This window comes from Lutra lutra, chromosome 7 (assembly GCF_902655055.1).
Source record: "Lutra lutra chromosome 7, mLutLut1.2, whole genome shotgun sequence".
NCBI classification, from domain to species: Eukaryota; Metazoa; Chordata; class Mammalia; order Carnivora; family Mustelidae; genus Lutra; species Lutra lutra.
In genome coordinates, this window is record NC_062284.1 from 30,448,768 (window position 1) to 30,472,257 (window position 23,490).

The window sequence follows — 23,490 nt, forward strand, 5'->3', positions numbered from 1 at the left end:
AATCCTACATTTCAAATATTTTCACTCAAATAAATGCTCATTTTCCAGAGTGGCTGGCTCATTTGCCAAGAATTCTGGCTAGCTGAAGTTTCACTGTACTTTGTAAGTTCCCAGTAGGAGTAAGTTACTGAAGCTCTACAAATTAATTAAAATCAAAGCGGTAAGTGGAAAATTTTAGGACACGCTAAAAGGAAATCTTCATTTCTCAACAGTAAGCCCTTAGCTACTCCACCCGCTGTCCCCATCACCTTCGCGAGCACGGCCGCGGCCACGCTGTGGAAAGGCGGGCCCTGACGCGGCCTGGCTCCCTGGTCTGCCGCTCAGCCCTTCTCGCTCCTGCCCCCACTGCCCCATGACAACTGCTCCAGCAAGGCCCGGCAATAACCCTGTTCTTTGTTTCTAGTGGACGCTTCTCCACCTGTCTCTGCCTTGTGGAAGGCACCGGAACTTCCTCTTCCTCGGTTCCCCTCCCCTGCTTGCTCCTGAAGGCCTTAGCTGCGCCTTTGCCACCACCCTTCCTCCCTGGCCCCGACGTGGCAGCTTCTTGCGCTTGTGCCTCTCCTCTCCCTCCAACTGTGTCCCTGCCAAGTTTGCCCATGCCAACAGCTTCCAGTGCCATTGCTCTGCTCATGATCCCCAAACCTCTGCTATCAAGCAGGCTTCTCCCGGAGCTATGGGCCTGAATGCCTGATCCTGCAGGGGCCATCTCTACCTGGATGTCCTGAAGGCCCCCAGACAATACACCCATCCCCAGCTCTCCTATTCTCCAACCTCTGGCCCATCCTTGTCCTGGGCTAGGGTCTCAGGGATGGCAACCCCCCACCCCCGGGTCAAATCAGAGCCACCGGTTCAATTTCCTCTTGCTACTCCTAGACCGCCATGCCTGGTCCTCTGGTTGCCAAGCCTGTTTCTTCAGCATGCATCTCCATGCTAAGACAGGGGACATGAGAGGATACCTCTAGGGTCTTGAGAATAGGGCCTGGCTGGTAGTGAGCGCTCAGATCAGTAAAATGCTAACTGCGTTCACCTTCCTCTCTACCTCCGATGGCTTCCCCAGCCTGGACCGTCGCCAGTCACCTCCTACCTGGCCAGCTGCTGCCTCCCCACTGTCTCCCTGTCTCCACTCCGTATACTCCCACTCCCAGGGCCAGATTGTAGCCAGGATCATTTTTCTAAGATGCAGAAAGGACCACATCACTCCTTGGTCCTCACCACTGGCCATCTTTGTGCAAAATCTCATGGGATCTGCGGGGCTGGGTGGGGTCTGGGCCCTGCTTTCTCTCCAGCTTCGTTGTGTTCCTGAAAGCCCCCTGTTGGCACCTGAGGACCAGGCTAGGGCCTCCCAGCACCTTTGCCCTGGCAGTGCCCTTCCGTTGTCAGAAGCGCCCCATTCTCTGCCCCTGCGGCTCCTGCCCACTCCACCTCACTGGATTTCCAGGCACCAGGTTGAGCCTGAGAGGGATCCCTATTAATCACGAGCTCCATGAGCGTAAGAACTGTGTCTTCCTTGTCTATGCTAAGCCAGCAGCCAGCACATGGCACAAGGATGAGAGAAAAGGAAAGAGGGAACAGAAATGCCATAGGCCAAGTGAGAGAATGCAAGGAAGGAATGGGGCAGACTCGAGTGCCCTGGGTGGAAAGACTGGAAGCACCTGGCTATCTGGGCTGCAGATCCACGGGTCCCTGTCCGCCTACCCCCACCTGTTCTTTGTCCGGATTCCACGGCCACACACTGTTGCAGGGCTCTGAATCCAGGCCAGTTTTCAAAATGCCCTGCCAGCAAAGTCAGGCTGGTGGTTTGACACTGGCCATGGCGAGAGCCCACCATAGATGTCAGCAAACTCTGAATCAGAGCTCCCTGCCACACTCCCTAGGGCTGACCATGACCATCACCACAGTGCTGCCTGTGGCTCCCTCCCTGGTAGCGGGCTCCCACTGCAGGCCCACCCCCTGTGCTCTGGCAGGCGTCAGCCACCCCTCCCACTCTAAGGAAGGCTCCCCTTTCAATCACTGCCATGCCCGCACCTGTTTTCTGTCCCCTCAGCATGGAGACTCCACCTGCAGATAAACGTCCTTCCTGCTCACGCCCTGCTCACACCTCTGCTGCCTTCAAATCCCCTAATTCAGCCTCTTTCCTATTCTTACAGCTCAATCTCCCAAGACTGGTGACCCTCCTGCATCACTCACACTGTCTAGCCAGGCTTGGAATCCGCAACCCCACAAACTCAGGCTTGGCTAAAGTCCCCAGCGGCTCCTTGTGGCTACCCAGGGGCAAGCTCCGGTCTTCTGGGAAGAAAGGACCTGCTGGCTGGCCCCTTTTCACCTATGACATGAAGCCACTGGCAAGCTCACTTAGCTGCTTCTCCTGTCCCTCTGGAGGCTGTCTACTCCCGCCATCCCCTCCTGCACTTATCAGTCTTCCCTGTGCTCCCTGGAACTTCTCTATCAGCAGCCCAGGTGATTGCTCCTTCCTGCTCAGAACCTGTTACTGGCACCCCATGGCTCTCAGGGTGACAAAAGCCAACCCTTCCTCTGGCCTCCCCTCTCCACCTCAAATCTCCCTGTGTAGCTTCACCATGTTTCTAGAGACTCTGGATCAAGCTGCCTCCCTCCAGTCCTAGCATCTCTTCCTGGAATGCTGCTGCCCAACCCCCACACCTCCTGTTTACCCTGATCTCAGCTTACATGCTGCCTCTTACAGGAAGCCTTCCCTGACCTATAGGCAAGATCCCATTCCAACGTCATGTTTTTTCCATAGCACTTCTCAGTTTGTAGTTGTCTGTGTGACTCCTTCTGACTGGAAACTCCACAAGGTCTGTTTTGCTGCTGAGCCCCAGTCCTAGCACAAAGCAGCTATTGAAGTAACTCCTATTGAATGAATAGTCTGGTCTTGGAAAAACGAGGCTGGCGATGTGCAGAGAGGATGGAATGGGGGAGGCGAGAGGCTGTTGCTCTGGGCTGGGGGGGTTGGGACCAACGCCAGCAGCTGGGCTGCAGGGAGCTGAGGCACAGACACGAGACACATAGCGAAGTTCAGACCTCCCTGGACTTCAGGCCCTATTGGTTGGGACAGGGTCAAAGCCACAAACGGACAAGGGGAACCCCTGCCCACCCTACCCCCGCCGCCGGTGCCTGTCTCTGTGAATGAAATGAGCCTCCCCCAATCTTTACAGCTTCTACACTGACCACCGACCCTGGGCAACCTGAGTGAGGGGAAAACATGCCAAGGTTGGTCCTCATTCTCCATCTGTGGCCCCCAAGGTGGGGTGGGGAAGGTCTCCACCTCTGTATCCTCAGGCATAAGGCTGGGCACGCGCTGGGAGGTGGCGGTGCTCTTACATCTGGGGTGAACCGTGAGAACCGCCAGCAGCTCACAATCTTCCCCTCCCTCACTCTCTAGGGGCAGCCCCTTCTGAGGCATGAGACATTTATCTTGCCTCCAACTGGGGTGCCCTGCTTCCATCTGGCCAGGCCTGGCTGCCTTGCCCATCCTTGGCTCCAGCCCTCCTTGTGCTGTTGGCTTGAGCAACAGGGCAGGGGAGGCAGCTAGGCCCCACACACAGGACCCTGTGGACGGGGTCCCAAGCTCAGGATGGCCCCGGTGCCCAGCCCGGGCCACAACAGGACAGTGGGGGAGGGTTGGTGGTGAGGGCTCCCCCACGGCAGACACAGGACACTCGCTCGTGCAGCTGACACAAAGCGGCGGCTACATCTCCCGGCCGTGCTCCCCACGCGCCCCCTCCACTCCCAGGGCAAGCACAGCCCCACTCACAGAGACAGGGGGATGGACAAGATGGCACAGGGACAGGGGGCCGGGCGGGACAGGCAGGCTCGGCGGAGGAAGCGCCGAGGCTGGGCAGCGGTGTCCTCATGGAGTGGTTTATTACGGTTCCATCTCACAAGGCAGGTGGGTGGGCGGCAGCGGCACACGAATGAACTCCAAGCCCCTGACAGACGTCTGCCTCGGGCGCATGCAAACAGTGCGACATGGTCAAGCGCAAACACGGGGCGACCGAGGCGACACGGGACACGGAACACGGAATGGGGAACAAGGCTGGGGCGATGGGTCCCTAGAGAGGGGCCTGGTCTCCCCAATCCCTAGGCAGGACAGGAAAAATAAGATTCGTACTTCTTGTAAAATGCCCATTTGCTGGGTACTTTCTTTCTCCTTATCTTGAAAAATAATAAAAAATAAACACACGGGAAAAAAATCTCAAAAAAGGAAAGGAATAAAACTCTAAGAAGGCGAGAGATGGGAGGCCAGGAGAAGCCTGACCATGGCAGAGGGCATCTGCCTCACTCTCCCCAGCCTCCTCCCTTCTTGGCCCTTTGGCGGGGCTCCCAAAGCCCCTTGGGTGGGTCCATGAGAAAAGGTGCCAGGCCTAGGCGGGGTCTCTGGGGGGCCAGAGGGGGCGCAGGCTGGGGCAGAGGAAAGAGGCCCACTGGCCTGCTGGGCTCAGTTCAGGCTTGGGCCCAGCAAGTGGGGGCACCAGGTCCACAATCTCTCCAGGTTCAGTCCCTGCAGGCCCCTGACCTGGGTCAGGGGGCGCGGGGGGTGAGGGGCCAGAGGTCACAGGTGCAGCTCGTGGGTTTTGATGTGCTCGAGCTGCTCCCGCAGCTGCAGGAAGGAAGGCCGTGTGGCGGCATCCAGATGCCAGCAGTTCTTCATGACCTCGTAGACTGCAGGCGGGCAGCCGTCAGGGGCGTCCATCTTGTAGCCCTTCTCCACCCGAGGGACGACGTCCTTCAGGGGCTGCGGGCAGGCGGGTGGGGTCAGTCTGTGCAGGGCGTGACTCCCCAGCAGACCCCGACTCAGCTTCAGGGATCCCCTTCAGACCCAGGCCTCAGAGCCAGGCCTGGGAGGCTCCTAGAAAGTCCTGAGGGCTGCTCTGTGGCTAAGAATGGAAGGCAGGGCCCAGAAAGGCTGCCTCTCTGGCCCACCGCTTCCTCCTTGCTCCAAAGCCTCCCCATCAGCCCCAGCCATGCCCCGGCCTTGGCCATGACCCAGCCCCAGCACTCTACTCACAATTCTTGGATAAGGCACTCGCCCAAAGGAGTAGATTTCCCAGAGAAGGATTCCGAAACTCCACACGTCAGACTTGGTGGAGAATTTCTGCCACGCGGGTGGGAGGAGCAGTGTCAGATCCTGGGAGTTTGGGAGGTGGTGGGGGTGGGGGGTGGGGAACCCAGGACCCCTACCTCCCACTCCTCAGGCTCTGGGGACAGGCCCGTTTCACCTTCTCTCTGAGGGCCTCCGGTGCTGTCCACTTGACTGGCAGCTTGCCTGTGTCCTGTGTGCTGGAGGCCTCCTTGGTGAGGCCGAAGTCGCTGACCTTGGCCACGTTGTCCTCCGACACCAGCACATTACGGGCAGCCAGATCCCGGTGCACGAAGTTGTTGCCCTCCAGGTACTCCATGGCCTCACAGACATCTCTGGGAGAGAGCCAGACACGCATCCCCTCAGACAGGGCTCCCGCAGCAGGCCAGGGTCCCCCCCAGTGGGTGCTGCGTCACTCACAGTGAGAACTTGAGGAGACAGTCTCCGCCCAGCACCGACCGACCCCTCGACCGCAGGTAGTCCACCAGGCTCCCCTGGGGCAGGACAGACAGACCAAGCGGCCCCCCAGGTCAGACTGGCCCCCCAGCCCTCTGGAATCACGGGCAGGGCTGGGTGAACACATGAGGGCGATACGAGGAGGGGGAGGAGCAGAGAGGCCAGGACTCAGTGCTGAATGGGTACCAGGTTCTACGAGCTGGCCACCATACTCAGCTGTTTTCATGCCCTTAAATCTCATAAATCTCTCAGGGGAACTCTGATATTATCTCCATTTCACAGATGAGGAAACTGAGGCTTGGCAAGCTACCCAACTTGTCACACGGAATAAATGACAAGTCAGGACAAAAGCTGACTTCAGAGAGAGAGGGGCCCGAGGGGGCAGGGGCCCGAGGACAGTGAGGGGTTTGGGACAGCTGGAAGGCCCAGGTGCTCAGCTCCAGAATGGGGGCGGGCCTTCCGGGCAGGAGCATACCTTGGCCATGTACTCAGTGACGATGTAGAGCCCGCCTTTCTCCTCCAGGATCACGCCCAGAAGCTGTACCAGGTTGCTATGCCGAAGTTGCCTGGGGCAGGAGGCAGGTGGTCAGAGCCTGCTGAGCCTCCCCATCTCCTCCCTGTCCCGGGGTGACCTCCACACCCACCCTTGTCCCCGGCTCACGTCATGACAGAGGCTTCAGCCAAGAAGGCCTGGGCAGTGGCGTCATTTTTAATGCACTTGACAGCGACTTTGTTTCCTCGGTAATCACCTAGCATCACATCTGGGGAAGGAGGGCTGGAGCTTGTTCCCAGAACTCTCCACAGGCCCTTGGCCCCCCCATGGCTGCCACCCCCTCCCGCTCACCTCCAAACTCCCCCTTCCCAATGGTCTGCAGCAGCTTCAGGTCCTTCATGTTCAGTGCCCAGCCGCCTGGCAGGGGGAGGGGGTGTCAGTGAGGGGTGAAGCCAGAGCAGGGCTCACAGCGGTCACAGCCTGGACCGTGTGTGTGGCGCTCCCTGGAGGTCTCCAGAGCCTCCGGGATGGGGGCAGTGCCAGGGAGCCTGGGTGGGAGAAGGCGGGGAGTCAAGTGAGGTCTGGGGGCGGGGATGGCACTCACTGCGGAAGAACTCATCCTGGGCTGCCACGGTGCCCTCCATGACCTTTGGCTTGATGAGCCGTGTACAGAGTCCATCTGCGTCTGAGGTGTAGTGCTGCGAGGGCAGGGCAGGCACTGAGGGCCAGCCATGAGGGCCACCAGCCACTCCCATGCACTGCCCGTCTCTAACCGCCAGAGGGCGGTGGAGGCCGAGCCCCCCAAGCCTGGAGTTGCTTTGGGTTGGAAGGAGGGCTTCTCACTTCCAGCCAGGGGAAGGATTAGGGAGGCCCCAGACTCAGACTGGTGACCCACTTCCCAGTCACATCCAGATGCTGGACAGACACGGGGCTGTTGCTACCACTCCGGGCCTCGGGCCTCATCAGCATCCTGAGGCAGAAGGCAAGCCCTAGCTCAGTACAGATGTGCCCGGGACCCTCCCCAGCATCAGGAGGCATCTGGGGGGCCACTGGGGCTTCTGGAAGCCAGATATGGCCTCAACAGGGCTGGCAGCACTGGCCTTGGGAGCTGTGGGAACATCGGTACGGGTGCAGGAGGCCGGGGCCATCGGGGTGCAACTCGGGAGGACAGGCATGGAGTTCTGTGGGCCCAGAAGGAAGCCTAGCCCTGGGATTGGCCAGACTCAGCTTCTAGTCCTGGCAGCGCTGATTTAGAGCTGTGTGACCTGAGGCAGGTCTCTGCACTGCTCTGAACCTGTCTCCTAGGCTGTGACATGGGGACAGTGCCACTCTTCCTATGGCAGCACTGTGGGCGGTCAGAGGGCAATCCTGGCACAGAGCAGCTTTGTCAAGGCAGGGGACACACAGGCTCCCAGGGGCCAGGAGAGGTGGGACGGAACCGGAAGGCTGGCCCGGCTCACCTCGACCAGCTGCATGAGGTTCTCGAAGTACACCTCCTCGTCGATGCTGAGCTTGCTGGCGTGGTACATGATGCGGTAGTGCTCCACCTTGCCGTCACAGCTCACGCACAGTGTGTAGTCCCCGGGGTAGTTGGTGCTCTCCCGCACCAGGAACAGGCCCGTCTCCGGCGGGCACAGAAGCCGCTCTGCCTGCTCCCGTGTGATCTTGCCGTGGAACCAGCTGGGGGGAGGCCAGATCATGGCTCACGGCGGCTCGAGGTCACCAACCCCCACATGCGTCATCCAGGCTCCACTCTCCGAGGTGTTCCCTCTGCCCGGCCCCTCACCACAGCCCCCACCGGCTCAGCCAGGCATAGGAGGCCCTCATCTCCTGCTTCCCACACTTCCTCCTCCGGTCCTCCCACGCCCACCCCCTACCTCTGAGGTCAAGCACCCATGCCCTTCCCCTCATCTCGAAGTCACACATTCCCACTCCTACTCCAGCCTCTCTGTTTCCCTGACTCCTCTAGAGGGAACCAGGGCTTCCTGTACTCCTCCCTCCCCACACCGCAGACCCTGACCGCTCCTGGGCAGTACTCACGGCATGAGGCTGAGCTTGGTGCCAGCCTTCACGCCCTCCCGCTTCTGGACGTAGTTGGCTGGGATGATGCCCTCACGGCCCACCTTGTTCTTGGCTTTGTACCAGTTTGGGTCCTGGAGAGAGGGAGCCCAGACACACTCTCAGGCCCACCATCGCCTGCAGGGGAGACCGGACCCAGCAGGAACGCCTGGAGGCCAGGCGAGGTGTGGCCATGTGAGGCCCCCCATTACCTTGGTGACCGCCACAATGGTGAGCACGTCTCCTTTGCAGAACGGAAGGTCCTGTTCGGCAGTGCCATGAAAGTTGTACTTGGCAATACACTCTGTACCGGAAGGCCAGGCGGCCTGCAGGACAGGACAGGTGGGCAGGTGGAGGCAGCCCGGGGGCCATCTCCACCCACCTGCCCACCCACGCTCAAGGTCAAAGCCTCTTGGCCTGCCTTTGTGGGCCAAGGAGAGGCACTCCCCACCCCTACCCCCAAGAACTCTGGGTGCCTTCCAGCTGAGATTCCCCCACCACCCCCAGATCTGTACTCCTATCTTGAGAGCCCTTGGGTCTAAAAGCGCCCCCTGAATTTTCCTTTGTTGAAAGCCAGGGTTGGGCCAAGGGGAGCAGACTGAAGCAAGCCCTCATTCTCTCTCTTCTACTCAGCACCCCTCCAGAGGTGGGGAGGGGACACTCAACTGCCCTAGACCCCTACTCCTGTGGTACCTGGATTGCTGACATCTTCTCAAAGATCTGGCTTCCCCGTGTCACAGGAAGGCCACCCTGCCACTTGGTACCATGAGAGCTGCAGGGAGAAGGGGAAGACCAGGGAGGGGGTGAGGAGCTGGCCCCGCCCAATCACTGGGCTTCCATTCCTTCCCCGCGGAGATGTGAACAAGCACTGAAGACCTCCAGAGCTGGGACTCGGGCAAGGGCCATCCATCCTCTCTTCCAGCCTCAGCAGCCTGAGAGCTCTGGATAGGGGGAGGCAGGAGCATGAAGGCTACAGAGTGCCAGGGACAGAGGGGTCCCCAACCCTAGGCCCATGGAGGCTTCCAGCCCGACCGAATGGCCAACAGAGGCAAAGGAAGCTCTGGGCGGGGAGCAGCACCAGTGCCACCTGACCCCTCTCCCAGCCCTAGGTCTGGATGTGAGCTGTGTGGTCTGCGGGGAAAGGGAGCTCGAGGCAGCTCTGTGAAGCTGGGGAAGGTGCAATGTGACTTGGGAAAATCACTTGTTCTCTGTGAGCCTCTGAGTTCTGCTGCCTGTAAAAATGTGCCCGGGAAATAAGTCTGAAGTCAAAGGTATGCCAACCTCACGGCCCCGTCACCCCACTGCTAGGTACACACCCAAGCAGACACAGGGCAGGTGTCCCCTGCCATGGGCATGAGAGCACGCGCGCAGCACGATCTGTCGCCAGCCTCGCTCTGGGGGCGGCCCAGACGCCCGTCGGGGGTCAGCTGCCAAACCGTGCAGCTTCACAGTGCGGTACTCTGCTCAGCGGCAAACACCAACACTCTGAGTAACAAAACCACGATGACGAATTTCCCAAGTGGTATTAACTAAGAAGCCGGACAGAAGAACACAGGCCGCGTAATCCCATTTATACTGCATAAAGTTCAAAATCTGGCCAAGTCCATGGTGTGGGATGGCAACTGCCCTCGGGAAGGGCTAGTGCCACCGGAAGAGGGGTGAGTTTCCCTTGTGGTATCTCACTGAGCTGCACCCTTATGACAGGGGCACTTTTGGGAGTGTAGGTTTACTTCAGTAAAGCAGAGCCCCTCCAAGAAGCTTCCAGCCCAGCCACACTCCAAGAGCAGCAGCCACGCTGTCCCGCACGCACATACTCTGCGGCCCTAGCCTGGCGCCCCTCCAGCCCCGAGCCCGAGCTCCTGTCTCAGGAAGCAGCGGGGCTGGGGCTCCTGCTCTCTGCTACCAGACAGGAGACTGAGGCGGCTGAGGCTCAGACAGGCCGCAGACTCCTCCACGGTTGCAGTATATCAGGAGGAAACCCCCAGGAGTCCCGTTCCCAGGCTCATTGGACAGGATGGACAAGGTCTAGGGCCAGGCTGCAATGCCACCTCCCCCAGGCCAGGTAGGGGGAGGCAACGCTTGAGTGCATGTCCCGGGGCGTGTGAGGTGAACAAGGACTGCAGAGCTTCGGCGGGCTTCTTGGAGGAGGGAGCCCCAGAACTGAGCCCTGAAGAATGGAGAGCTTAGGTACAGGAGGCAAGCCGGAAGGGTGGCCCGGGCTGGGGTGACAGCAGAGCAAGGAGGTCAGGTAGACAGGGACCACTGAGAGCAAAGGGCCTGGCTGTGAGCCCACGGGAGGAGTTGGCAAGCACACCCTGACCATCCGGGCACACTGGCAGTCTGCTAGCGGGGGCTAGTTTGTGGGGGGGTGGCCTGCCTGGCATCAACACTGCAGGTCAGCAGGGGCTTCAAACGCCTAAGTGAGGAACCACGGTCTGCTCCCAGGGCCTCGGCAGAGAAGCGTGTGGCTGAGGAGAGCAGAAGCCAGGGAGAAGCAGCACCCCTTCCAAGGCCTCGCTCCTGCTTCTGGTCAGGCAGACCTGGCTCTGTTGAGTTTGCAACTCGGAAGAATGACTCAACCCTTCTGAGCCTCAGATCCCTCACCCTGACAGGCAGGGAGGGACAGGCCCCACACGCAGGCTGTGGACAGAGCAGAGTAAGACCCCTGGACTGAGAAGGTCTGGTGCAGGGCTTGACATAACCCCTGCCCCCAGCAGACAAAAAGGTGACCCTTCCTCCCAGGATACACTGTGCTTTTTGTCCCCAGAGGCCAGCCCATGGATCTCTGCTGTCTGCACAGGGAGACTGGGGCCCAACAAGGCTGAGCAGATATGACTCCCCACCCCCCCAACCCCAAACACACATTCACACGACTGAGTTGGGGACAGGAACCACCCGCTGGGCTCTTGTGGTCCACCAACTGTGGTGAGCTGTGAGCTCGTCTTACCCCCATTTTATACAAGTAGAAACTGAGGCTCACAAGGTTGAACAGCTTGGGTAAAGCCCTATAGCTAGTTAGGGGTGGACAGCCCACAACCCGAATGAAGGTTCCCGAATTAGGGTTCCCAAATGAGGGCTGGTTGGGTCCCTGATCTTCAGGGCCTTCTGGACAGGGGCTCTGCTAGCTTTCCACACCCCCATGCCTCCCCCACCCCCCCATCCCCAGACTCACCACCACTCCACCAGGGAGGGCAGGACACCATTAGTCACCCTCCCGGCTGTCAGTTTGCAAACACTCCCTTCCAAGCCCGCAGCTGCAGCGGCCGCCTCCCCGCTGACTTGATGATAATAATACAAATAATAATAGGCCCTGTTTTCTGAGCACTTATTCTGTGCGAGGCCTGGTCCCTGGCACGCTATAGCTCATCAAATCCTGTAACGACTGAGGCTACTCTTACCCCATTTTACAGACAGGGACCCTGAGCCGGGTCAAGGAGGCAAGGTGGCCTTGCCTGATGTTTACACCTCAAGTGAGCGCCCTGCCCTGCTCAGGTGTCAGATGCAGGTGTCAGATGCCCCAAGGCCCCCCTCACCACACCCTAGGAGCTGCTGTGGGCCTGGGAGAGCACAGGGGAGGAGAGAAGCAGGGCCCAGAGGAGGGACAAGGCTGGCTGCAGTGGTGGTGGGGGTTCCTCAGGGGGCTGCGACCATAGATTTGGAAAGCAGGGGAAGGAGCTGGTCCTTCCCCTTTTTTCTGCTGGCTAGAACTTTCGGACCTGATTTCTCATCTGTACAATGTGTTGGTGAAAACCCTGCAGCAGCCAGGCCGCCTCTGGAGACTGGAGTGGGTACCTCCCGCACCAGGAGCGAGACCTGCCTTTGCACGGAAATGCCGAGTGCGAGCCATGGGCTCTGACAGCTCTTCCCTGGTGAAGTCCTGAGCCCGAGCCCGAGCCCCGGGGCGGCTTAGCAGTCTCCCTCCTGCGGGCAAGGGGCCAAGCCCCTCTGGGTCAGAGGCGAAGAGCCAGAATGGCTGGGAGGGGCTGTAGCAAACCTAGGCCTCTAAGCCTGCCTGGGCCAGGCACACAGGGGTTCTGTGTGCCTTTCAGGCCACTTTGGGGAGGCAGTACAGGAACACTGTTCTGGGAGTGGGGGACTCTCAGTCCTGCTTCTGGCCCTACCACCAATTTCCTGTGTGTATATGACCTTGGGAAAGTCATTTGACTCTTATGGGACTTGCTGGCTGGCTCTCCCACACCCAGCCGGACCTGTGACCTGCCTGTGATTTCCACCTCCCTGCCTGGCCTGCCTTCTCCACTCCCTCCCTCTTCTCTACCCCAAGGAGCTTCCTTCCTCCTCTCAACCTCCGGGGCGCACCTGAGGAATTGCTTCTGTTTCACGTGTGCCTACAAAATCCTTGTCTGTGGCAGCAAGAGACTGGGAGATGATCTTTATGTCCATCAGTGAGGGACCAAGTGAAGAGACAGCCAGCTATCCCTAAGAGGGAATGACCGTTCCGGTGGTGACGGGGCCTGAACAGACCTTTAGGGGCTGAGAGCACAGAGCACCAGACGGCAAAGCAAGTGGAAAAGCAAAAAGCCAGTTGAAGTCACTTAAGAAAAAGCTTCTGGGGGGAACGGGACAGGGTGACGGCTTTCAGGGACCACCCCACAGATTACTCAGAAAGCCGCAGCCCCTGCACAACAGGCAGACCTGGCAGATATACTGTTAGCCATGCAACCGAATTAAGCATCACCCATGATTAAAGAAATGACACCAGTGCCTCCTGCTAGGATTTCGGGGTAGGATTCCCGCAGGGCCCGTCAACCTAACTAAAATCAGGAAGATGCCATCAGGCACAGACTCAACAACTGGCCGGGACTTTCCAAGTTAGTGTCTTGAGAGACAAAACAAAGGGGACACCTGGGTGGCTCAGTGGGTTAAGCCTCTGCCTTCAGCTCAGGTCGTGATGGCAGGGTCCTGGGATCAAGTCCCACATCGGGCTCCCTGTTCAGCGGGGAGCCTGTTTCTCCCTCTCTCTCTGCCTGCTGCTCCCCCTGCTTATGCTCTGTCTCTGACAAATGAAAAATAAAATCTTTAAAGAAAAGACAAAACAAATGAACAGGGGCTGGAGAATGTTCTCGATGAAACAGGACACTAGAGACACAGGACACAACAACAAAATGGAATTTACTGGAGGTGAGCAGGTGTTGACCAAGCCCACTGAGGTAACTGTTTAGCAACACACGTACATCAGGTCCCCTTGCTGTACATCTTAAACTCACACAACACTGTATGTCAGTCACAGCTCCATAAAGCTGGAAAAAAGGGAGAAGGCAACAGGACAACGAGATTCAATGAGTGATCCTGAATTGGAATCTGGCTCAGAGGGAGAAAAATAGTAGCTATAAAAATCAGTGGATGACAGTCGGAAAAATGGAAATGTTAGGTAATATTAGGGAATTTTAACAGCAATTTTCTTAAGCGTGATCACGGTGCTCCAATTATGTAAGCAGTGAATGCTGAAGGACTTGGAAATGAAAGATAGATGGCTGTAACTGACACTCAGACGAACCAGCACCAAGCCCCATGTACACACATGTAGGTATATAAAAGAGGCAAACCAAATGCGGACAAATGTTAAGGGATGTGTGGGTATTCCTTATATGATTATTTCAGCTTTTTATGATAATTGTCATTATTTTTAAAGATTTTATTTATTACGGAGACCATGTGAGAGGGCACACACAAGTGCGGGGACAGGGAGATGACCCGTGGAACGCAGAGCCGGAAGAGGGGCTTGATCTCATGGCCGCGAGATCACAACCTGAGTGGAAATCAAGAGTCCGCCACTCAAACAACTGTGCCACTCAGGTGCCCCTATTATTATTAATCTTTTAGGTAATCTCTACGCCCGACCTGGCTCAAGCTCACGACCCCAAGATCAAGAGTCGCGGGCTCTACCCACAGTGCCGGCCAGGAGCTCTAGTTTGGCTTCTTAGTAGGTTTAAATACTACGAATACGAGGCTGTGAAAAAAGACATGGTGCAGGGGACATACAAATCATCCCTAAACTCAAATACACACAGATTATCCTTGAAAGCCAGGAAACTGGCAACACGAGTTGTCTCTGGGCTGGGAAGTGAGGGGAGTCAAGTTTAAGGGAAAATTACTTTTCACTGTGTATTTGCTATTTTGTCCTTTTTGACTTTTTTTTTCTCTTTTTTCAAAAACCGCATGTATCTATTACTAACCTCTCCCTAAAAATAAGATTGAAAATAAACCACTTTTTGAACCCCACCCCCCTGCCAAGAGCCTTCCTTGGTTCCCCAGCTGTGCCCACGGCTCCAGGCCTCCACAGCCTCTCACACATCCCTGGGCTCTGGTGAGAACCTCACTGATCCTGGCCTGGGAGCTCTGGGGGGGGGGAAGGCTGGGAGCTGACTCATGTCCCTAGCATGGGCTGAGCCCAGAGTGGCTGCTCAGTAAATGAGTACCGAATGAATGAATGAACCAACAAAGGAAAGGAGGAAGCTAGGCCATGCCACACCAAGGTCCCCTAACTGCTGGGACTATATTTAACCCCAAAGGGACAGCAGCTGTCGGCACACCCGCCGAGGACCAGGGGACGGGGGCTTTGGAACTCTGTGAAGTCAGTGCTTCACTCTGACTTCCTGCCCCAAACTCTGCTCCCAGCAGCCCCTGTGCTGGGGTCCCGGGAACAGGCTGGGCTTTGTGCCCAAGCACTGAGGTCAGTGGCTGCAGCCTCAGGCAGGCCTTTCTTGGTAGCCCAGGCTGGCAGGGAGGGGGGAAGAGAGGAGAACCAGGAGCCCAAAAAACTCCCAGGCTGCTCTTTCCCTGCCCTGGGGGCAGCCATGGACCACCACGGCCTAGCATTTGCCAGAGGCTAGGGCAGGTCAAGGGTCTCCTGCCCTGCCCCTTTCACCAAAACTCCACTGCCCAGTGGGGCGTGGGAGCCTTCAGGAACTGTTTACACCCAACTAAAAATACCCACTGAAAAGGGGAAGTGCACAAGAGACCTGGGGGGAACTCAGGCCATGGCCCCCAGAGACTTTGGTTCTGCCACAGGACCCAGCTGGAGAGTCTGGGGGGCAGGGGCGGCCGCCAGGGCAACAAACAGGTTCACTATACCTTCTCCTTCTTCGAGCCAGGGTTCCTGGAGCCTCACTGTGGACCAGCCCCTGCTAGGTGGGCCAGGATGGAAAGGAGGAAAGGACCCATGAGACCCCAGGGGGCTCTAGGAACCCCACTCATCTGTCTCCCCTGTGGGCCCAGCCTAAGGCCACCACCAAAATGTTGCCCTGCTTCTGTCCTCCTGGCTACCAGTCAGTCATGGCCAGGGGTACTTGGAGTCCCCACAGACAGAAGAGACAGGGGCAACCCGGGAAAGCTTCCGGGAAGAAGGGGAGGGGAGCTGGAACTGGGAGGGTTTCAGTGGAAGCAATTTCAGGGGGAGGGCGTCGAGCAGGTGCTAGCCTAGGCCAGGATTAAGCAACCAAAACTGTGGTATGGAAGAGTTAATGACGGCAGAAGGCGGCTCATGGTGGGGGTGCACCAAGGTTCTGACCAGCCGGAAGTTCTGACAGGTCACAGGACAGATAACAGGCAAAACTGAGCTTCCAGATTCAGGCACGCCCCTCAGATAAGGCAGCGGAGCACCTGAGGAGGGCGGGGCTGCCAGCAGTTGGGCTGGTTTGGCAGCAGTAAGATCAGCCCCACCTCTGGTTCTGCAAAGGACACTCAGGCTAAGGGCACCATGACACCCAGGCCACACACCAGGCCGTGAGGCTGTGGGGCTGGAGGGGCCCGCTGACCCAGGAAGGCGGCCCAGAGCGCTCAGCATACCCACTGCACACGTGTCTCAGGGTCAGGCACTGTAGTCTGGCACGCAAGACCCACCGAGACGCCCAAATGTCCCTGGGGGTAAAGAAAGGGCTGGAAGGATGGCCCTGCTTTGGCTCCTGGGTGTGCTGCTTGCCTTCCCTCCCCACTCACCTAGGCCTCCCTCAGTCTTCAGGACCCCTACCCTAAGGGTAGGGGTGACTTAATGGCTAAAAAATGTTTGAAACGAAATTATAGCAACTCACTGCCTTTTTCCTGCCCCCAGTGACTCCTGGGACCGGAAATCCCCTCTAGTGGTTTGGGAGAGATGGGGGCTGGCGTGAGAGAAGGCTAATGGGAAGCCACCTCCCCCGGGCACCGCTTCAGTGTGAAGATGACACTTCTAGCCCAGAAAGGTTTCTAATTACCGCTCAGGAGCCTAATTACCTACATGCACTGGGCAGCAGGGACTCGGGCCTTCCCCAGGGCCCTCACACAGGCCTCTGTCCCCCTGGCCCCCAGCACAGGCTGCAGGCTTTGCATGGCCATTTGCCTACATTTACATACAGCCTCTCAGCGCTAACTTCCAACAGCCACTTAAAAATCACGAGTGTCCTTGTCCTTTATCCTGAAGTCTCCTATGCACATTACTGGTGGGGGGCTGAGGCCCAGAGGTTCAGGAACTGCCTAGAACTTTGGCCTCCAGATTCTTGGTCTGTCTCAGGACTGTGTCCCACAAAACACATAGTTCAAAAGGTAAAACTATGGGGGCCCAACACAAAGGACTTATAGTCTTGCTACACACCTGATGGAGAAGGAGATTATCAACACCCTCCCCTGGCAGGATGGGTGATGAAAATGAAATGAAATGGGCACAAGACCATGAGAATGAAAGCACGGGGATGACGGCCCAATGACCCAACCCTGTGTTATTTACTTACTCCTCAAAAATCCCTGTGAGGTTTTACTGTTGATCGTTGTTTGACTCAGGAGGAACCAGGCTGACAGGTTGTCCAGTTTCCAAGGGGGCAGAGTAGGGATTTGAACTCCGATCTGTCTGAATTTGGTCAGGAGAAAAATCCCAGCCTTTCCTTGGACAGCACAAATGACCCTCTGAAAATGGGCAGCTAGGTGAGAGCAGGTAGCTGAAGGGAGATCTGCCTAGAGCTTGGCCCTCCTGCTCTGGGAAGCAGAGGTTACATTCGTGTGCCCACTCATTAATCTTCTGCCACATTCTGCTTTGCACGGAGAGACCAAGAGTTTGCCTACGGCCATCTAGCTACTAGTGAAGCCAGCAACCCTAGAGAAGGCAGAAACTCCAAGCAAGGAGCTTAAAACTTCTTGATTTTCATGGCCTTTCCCCTCCAGGAAGCCCTCCTGGCTGCTCCAGCCTACGCAGACCGCCCCCAGCTTCTGAGCTCCCCACCAGCCATGACAGGAAGTTGAACCACAGGCTCCCCCGACTCCTCTCTAAGTCTGGTCTCTGCTGGCAAGCAGGGGAGCTCTTGGGGTTCCTCCTTCCTTCTCCCTTCCAGCCTCCCTATGGCATAGGACGCCAGCACAGGTACCCAGGACCAACATAGAGACCGGGGTGGGGCTGGACAGGCCTGAGAAGCAGCAGCCAAGGCAGGGTGGGCAGGCATCAGATGACACCCAGGTTTTCACCCCTACAAAACTTCCAACTGTGCGGAGAGCAGCACAGGCGGGGGTGGGGGTGCCTCTCTTCTGCTTGTTCCTGCAGCTCTGGGCCCCCGATCACGGAAGGGGCGGAGACGGGGGGGGGGGGGGAGGCAGGGGGACGGAGGGAAGCTGCGGTCAGAGGCCCAGCACCCCCGAGGCGTGCATAGCTGGTGTGTGATGAGAAGCTCCTCTCATCACAGTACCTCAAAACCAGGAAGAGAAACTGAGCAGGCAGAAAGGACGAACTGGGCTGCGTGGGGCCCTTGGGTCCCTGGGTGCCTGCCAAGGAGAGCTCTTGGGCAGTGGCTGGACAAAACACTTCCCCCTTCTGGGCCTCGGTCTCCCCAGGGTTAAAATGGGATTCTCTCTCTGGTGTGGCTAGACTACCCAACTGGGGCCGGAAAAAAGAGATGCCCTCCCCCGACTGGTGGAGGAGTCCTGATTCCCCAGCGGGCTTTGGCCTCTCCCGGGAAGCTAGCCTCGCCCTGCTCGCTTCTCCCCTCAGCCAGGCAGGGAGCACACTAGCTCTTCCTTTACCAGCTCTTTATTTTTAGGTCTGAATTTGACTTTAATCATTACTTAGCGGATTCTATTTCCAGCCCTTGAATGAAGGGACCCACAGGAGAGGAGGGAGGAAGGCAGTGCTCCCTGCCCGCCGTTGGGGGCAGCCTGCTCCTCCACCCATCCTGTCCCCAACCAAGGCGGGGGGACCAAGAAACACCCAAAGGGCTTGCCCCAGCCAGGCCAGCATCTTGGAGGGGACCCCACCCAGTGACCTAATCCCAGCCTAAGCTGTGGGACAGGAGGGTAGTTGTAATGCCCACTTCCCCTGCACCAAGACCAGGGAGGAGGGAGACACTCCACAGGCGAACTCTAGCAGCTAGATTCTGAGATCAGGTGCCTGGGGGATCTCTGCACTGAATGGGCCACCTGGCGGAGGACCTCCTGCCTAGGTTAGTCCTGGATTACCCTAAAGTCACCTGGGAATATGGTCTCTCAAGCCCAGGAGTGCCAAGTTGAGACTGATTTCCTCCTACTGCCCAAGGCGTGGCTCCAGGAGGGCACTCCCAGTTACTCTGGTCTCCGCAGAAGCCCAGGGAGAGGAAGCAGGGGGTGTCACAGCTGTACACACTCAGGTCAGACCCAGGTAGCACCTGGCGAAGAGGAGGCCTCTAACACACCGGACTTCCCCACTGATTTGTGGAGCACCTATGCTCCCTTCCAACTCCCATCTGGGAGGCCAGAAACCCTGCCACCCCACCCCCAGCCACCACCAGTTTTCTTCCCTTCCCGGCCCCACCCCCGCCACTGGGAAAGGGTAGGGAGATGAGGCTGGCATGCCATCCCTGGGTTGGGGCTCAGGATGCCTGGGCTCATTGCCCAAGTAGTGGTTTTCCCAAGCTAAGTAGGCCTCCAACTCTGCTAGGGAAACCTGGGGTGGCCTAGGAAGTAGCATTAGCTAGCTTGGGGCAGAAGGCAGGCAGGCTCTCAGAGGAGAGGCCTTGTCCAGTCAGCTCTGGAGCCGGGAGACCAAAGGGGGACAGGGAGGGTCAGGTCCAGGTCCTGGACCAGCCAGTGCCGTGGTGATGGGGAGCGGGGAAGGCCAAGGAGGTGGGACAGGCACTGGCGGGTGTAGTCCAGTACCTCAAGAACAGAGGGTTCAAAGGGCTCCGTGGACCAAGACTAGTCATCCCTGGCCCAGGCGTCATCCCCACACACTGAGGGAGCCCGCAGTGGGTACTCTGTGCCAATCTCTCCTTATAAAGTGCTTACCCGTGGCTAGGGATGGTGCTGGGTACCTTCTAGTACCTTGGTCAGTTCGTTTGGACTCCTCATATCGCCCTCTGCCCCATGTATGGCCACCCCGTGGCAAAGGATCCCCATCTCTGAGGTGACTAACCTTAACGGTGGGGCTGGGCCCAGGACCACATCGGCTGGGTGCCAAGCTGCCCGCTCTTTGCCATACCCCAGGCTGCTCTGGGGGCCTGTGGTCCCACCAGCTATAGCGCCCACTGCGACGTGGAACAACGAGATTAGTCAGGGGGCTTGGGGGAGGCCTGCAATCTGGTGGCGAAGTTACACCCTGTGTGGTAGCGTAAGAAAATGCCCAGAGACACAGAACTGAAAAGAAAAAAGGTGTCATGGTGCACATATTCAAATGACAACAGCAAGGAAGGAAAAAACATGTCAGGAAAGGACAGGGAGGGAACTCCAAAATGCAAACAGTTGCTCCTCTGATGAAGAAATTGTGATTCTTGTGGTGTTTTCTAAGTTTTCTGTGGTGCTGTGTTACTACTTTATGCATTAAGAAAGTAATACGTACATAGTTTTCTCCTGAGCTCACATTTGCTTCCCTGGGATCTGACTGCCCCCCCCCCCCCCCGCCCCCAGATCTGGCCCTGACCTCTGGGACATCTTCCACGGGACGGCCTTTCAGATACGACGGAACAGCCCCTCAGGCACCTGCAGGCCTCTCCCTACCTTCTCTTTCCTGGACCCTCAGACCAAACACCTCTCTCTTTGGGGACTACATGTCAAGGCTTCAAAATGCCTCAAAAGATAGAGGCCAGAACTGGACCCAGGCTGTTCTGCCCTATGAGGCCAACTGGCAGTTTGCTCAGGCAGCTGCGTCCCACACTGTGAATCCTGGGCCTCAGCCCCCATCTGTACTCGGGGCTGCTCCACGGTGGCTCAGCCTCTTGAGGTCCGGTGCCCCCTGCAGTGGCCCTGGTGACCATCATCTGGTCCTTCCTCGCCCCTAAGCCAACACAGAGAGAAGAGCAGCCACTTCCGAGAGGCAGGAAGACACCAAGCTCCCCAGATAAAAAACACATCTCTGCAACTGTGCTAACCTGAAGCCAGACCCTTTTCTACAAAGGCCTGGGGACCCAGGGGTCATCCCCATACAGCTCACAGTCGGTAGGAAAGCCCCCAACCTTCGGGCCTCAGCCCCAGGCCCCCAGGCTGGAAAGACGTTAGGGCTGGGTGTGGGGAGCCTCATAGGCCCACCACATCTGGGTCCCCTCTACTATGCATGTCGGGGCAACTGGAAAAAAACTCTACATCAAGGGCAGAGTCTTGAGCAGGACAAAACTACCAGTGGCCCCAAACAGGCCCAGACACAGTTCAACATCCTCCAGGGAACCTCCTAACCTCCAGGGAGCAAGAGGATACCACCACACCCCCAGCCTCCCTCCTGCTGCCTCTGCCCTCTTCCTGTTAGGGCCCCACCATGAAAGACACTGGAAACACCCAAGTGTGGGGAGCTTGGAAAAGAGCCCCTATGGTGCCCACTGTGGCAACACTCCTGTGCCAAGGCTGTGGAAACGGGGCTCTCACCTTCCCCATCTGGATTCCATTCATGTTCCTGGGCCAGCTGGGCCACATGTGTGGGAGGCCTGGGGCAGGAAGGACCACCAGGCTGTTTCAGCTGAGCGCCAGGGCCACACCAGACACGGCGCCCCTTCCCACCACATCCCCTGCTGGTGGGACCCACCTCGGGCACCCAGGGGAAATCCCACGGGTAGGACCAATGCCGCCTAAGCCCAGACCTTGGCAGAGCTGGGCCCGGAAGCCCTCTTTGGGAAGCACGTGTTCACCCCACAAGGTCCCTTGGGTCAAGCTGGGGGCCTGGGTCCTTGGTGGGTGAAGGTACCCACGGCAGTCCAGCTCGGCGGAGCAGAGAATGAAAGGACAGACAGCCTGACTCTGCCAGAGACATGGGGTAGCAACTCCATCCCCTGAGCCTCAGTACACTAGTCCCCAAAATGGGAGGGGAGGTGAACCTCTAGTTATGCTCCAAGGCTCTGGTGGCTGGACACGCCTCTTCCTGACACCTGGCCTGGGCCCTGAGGAGTCTGGGAGAATGAAATGACCAGGCTGCCAGGAGGTGGGAGCATCGTCCTAATGCCCAGTGTTATGTCCACCCACATAGACTGCCCTGCCCAGTTTCCCCACCCAAGGGTCACAGGTCCTTTGGCTTAGGCCTGGTCTTCTGGGAGGTGGAGAGGCTCAACCTCTGGCAAGTTCAAGGGAGGTGGTGGGCCCTGGGCTTCCTAAGAGCCAGCTGGCTCCTCGGTGGGGGAATGAGGGAGGGTTCAGAACAAGGCAGGCCAGGGGACCTGCAGGGAGGGCCTGGACAGGCAGGGACAGCAAAGTGTCCATTCTCCAGGGTCCTGACCAATGCTGCCCCTTCCCTCCAGGCTCCAGCCAGCCCTGACACAGGGGGAGGCAAAGAGCGGACAGACTCGGAGTGGCCTGAGACAAGTCCGTGGGGCTCACAGGGCAGCACCTCCCTGGTGAGCTCCCCTCCCAGTCGGGCTGACAGTGACTCCCGGGAGAATTCGAACCGGGAAGGAGGGGGGTAAGAGAGGTGGGGGATGGGAGTGGACGTGACCGCAGCTGTAACGGAAGCAACAGAAGCGGGACGCGCGACCTCCACCCTCACTCCCTCGGGAAGCACTCGGACGCCCACCCCCTCCAGACTCTCCAAGCACTCACCTCTCTCGGGGCACTGCGGTCCGGGCCACCTCGCTGCGGGCAGCATCAGCGGCCTGCGGGACGGTCCATGCGGCCAGGGGGGAGGGGAGGGGCGCAGGGGTCCCCGGGGGGGTGCGGTACAAAGAGGTATTGGTGCGAAAAGAGGGGGAGGAGGGACGGCCAGACAGAGGCAGGGGGATGGCCGCGCGGCCCGGGTCGGGGAGGGAAGAAAGGCGGGGGAAGGGGGGCGGGGGGGAGTCGGGGGGAGGAAACAATGTAGCCGGCGCGGCCCCGGCAGAGTTCCGCTTCCGAACGCCGCCACCGAGGTTCGAGTTTGGAACGTCGCGCGGGCTGCCGGGGGCTGCCCCGAACGCTGGATCGGGGGCCGCGGAGACTCCCCGCGCTCCACGCCCCGGAGGCTCTGGCGACCACGGGCTGGCTGGGGCGGGAGGGACGGCTGGCCGGGGGACGGCCCCGACGGCGGCGCGGGGGGGCGGTAGTCCCGCTCGGACCCCACCCCGGCAGGCCCCCCGGGCAGGGTGCGGGGTGGGGCGGGAGCGGGAGGACGGCTGCGGTGGCGGCGGCGGCGGCGGCCAAGCTCGGCTTGCCCGGGGCTCCGCTGGGAGGAAGCTCGCAGGCCTGGCGAGAGGAAGCGCAGCCCGGATCCTCCGCCCGCGGCAGCGCGCCTGCGCGAGGGGGCCTGCCCGGCGCGCGGCGGGGCGTGGGCCGGAGGAGCGGCGCCCCCTGCTGGGCACCGGCGGCACTTGCGGGGGGTGTGTCCGCGCCCACGCCCTGCCCCCACCGGCGGGCCCGCGCTGAAGGCTCGGGAAGGTCCCACTCGCGAAGGCCCACCAGGCCGCAGTGGGGCGACCTCAGAGCCTTCTCTGGGCTCCGGTGCCCCGATGCAGAGGCGATTGAGGCGTGACCTGGGCCTCTGTCCTCGGATCTGTAGTGAAGAGTAGGCCTCATTCGCGGCTACTAGTAAGCATTCATTCACTCATTCAAATGTTTCCTGGCTCTGACAACGTGACAGGTTCTGCTCTGAAGTCTGCTAGGCCACCTCACCTTACTGTCAGGGGGTTCTCAGTAGGATAACTGACAGGCCAACAAACAAGTGCGAAGAAACTGCTGAGAAAGGTGGAGAGGTGGTGTGGGAGGTCCACAGGAAGAGGAAAGAGGGGAGGGCTAGCGGGAACGCTTAGTAGGACTGGGAGCGCAGGTGGGGGAACAACAGCCAGGACGAAGGCGGGGAATGATGGGAACACTTGAAGGCTCGGGAACCCTAAATAGCTCAGTATGGCTGCAGTTTGCTGGGTGGGTTCAGGAGAGTGGGGGGAGATGGGGGTCTCTGCAGGGACAAGAGAGCCAACGAACGTCGTGGGACTTTCTTGGACTTTATTTTCAGCCTGGAGGCAATGAAGTTGTTGGCAGTAGCTGTGTGACA

General features: G+C 58.8%; 1 protein-coding gene across 1 annotated transcript; it reads right to left on the reverse strand.

Annotated features, from left to right (window-relative positions):
• Positions 1–3,858: 3,858 nt before the first annotated feature.
• CSK (C-terminal Src kinase) lies at positions 3,859–22,682 on the reverse strand. The gene is made up of 13 exons (XM_047736769.1): positions 22,068–22,682; positions 8,799–8,877; positions 8,318–8,431; positions 8,088–8,200; positions 7,508–7,727; positions 6,652–6,745; positions 6,399–6,464; positions 6,216–6,315; positions 6,030–6,120; positions 5,519–5,592; positions 5,238–5,433; positions 5,027–5,113; positions 3,859–4,753 (listed from the first exon to the last, which is right to left on the reverse strand). The coding sequence occupies exons 2-13, from the start codon at positions 8,811–8,813 to the stop codon at positions 4,571–4,573; spliced, it is 1,353 nt and encodes a 450-aa protein (XP_047592725.1). The 5' UTR covers positions 8,814–8,877; positions 22,068–22,682; the 3' UTR covers positions 3,859–4,570.
• Positions 22,683–23,490: the final 808 nt, after the last annotated feature.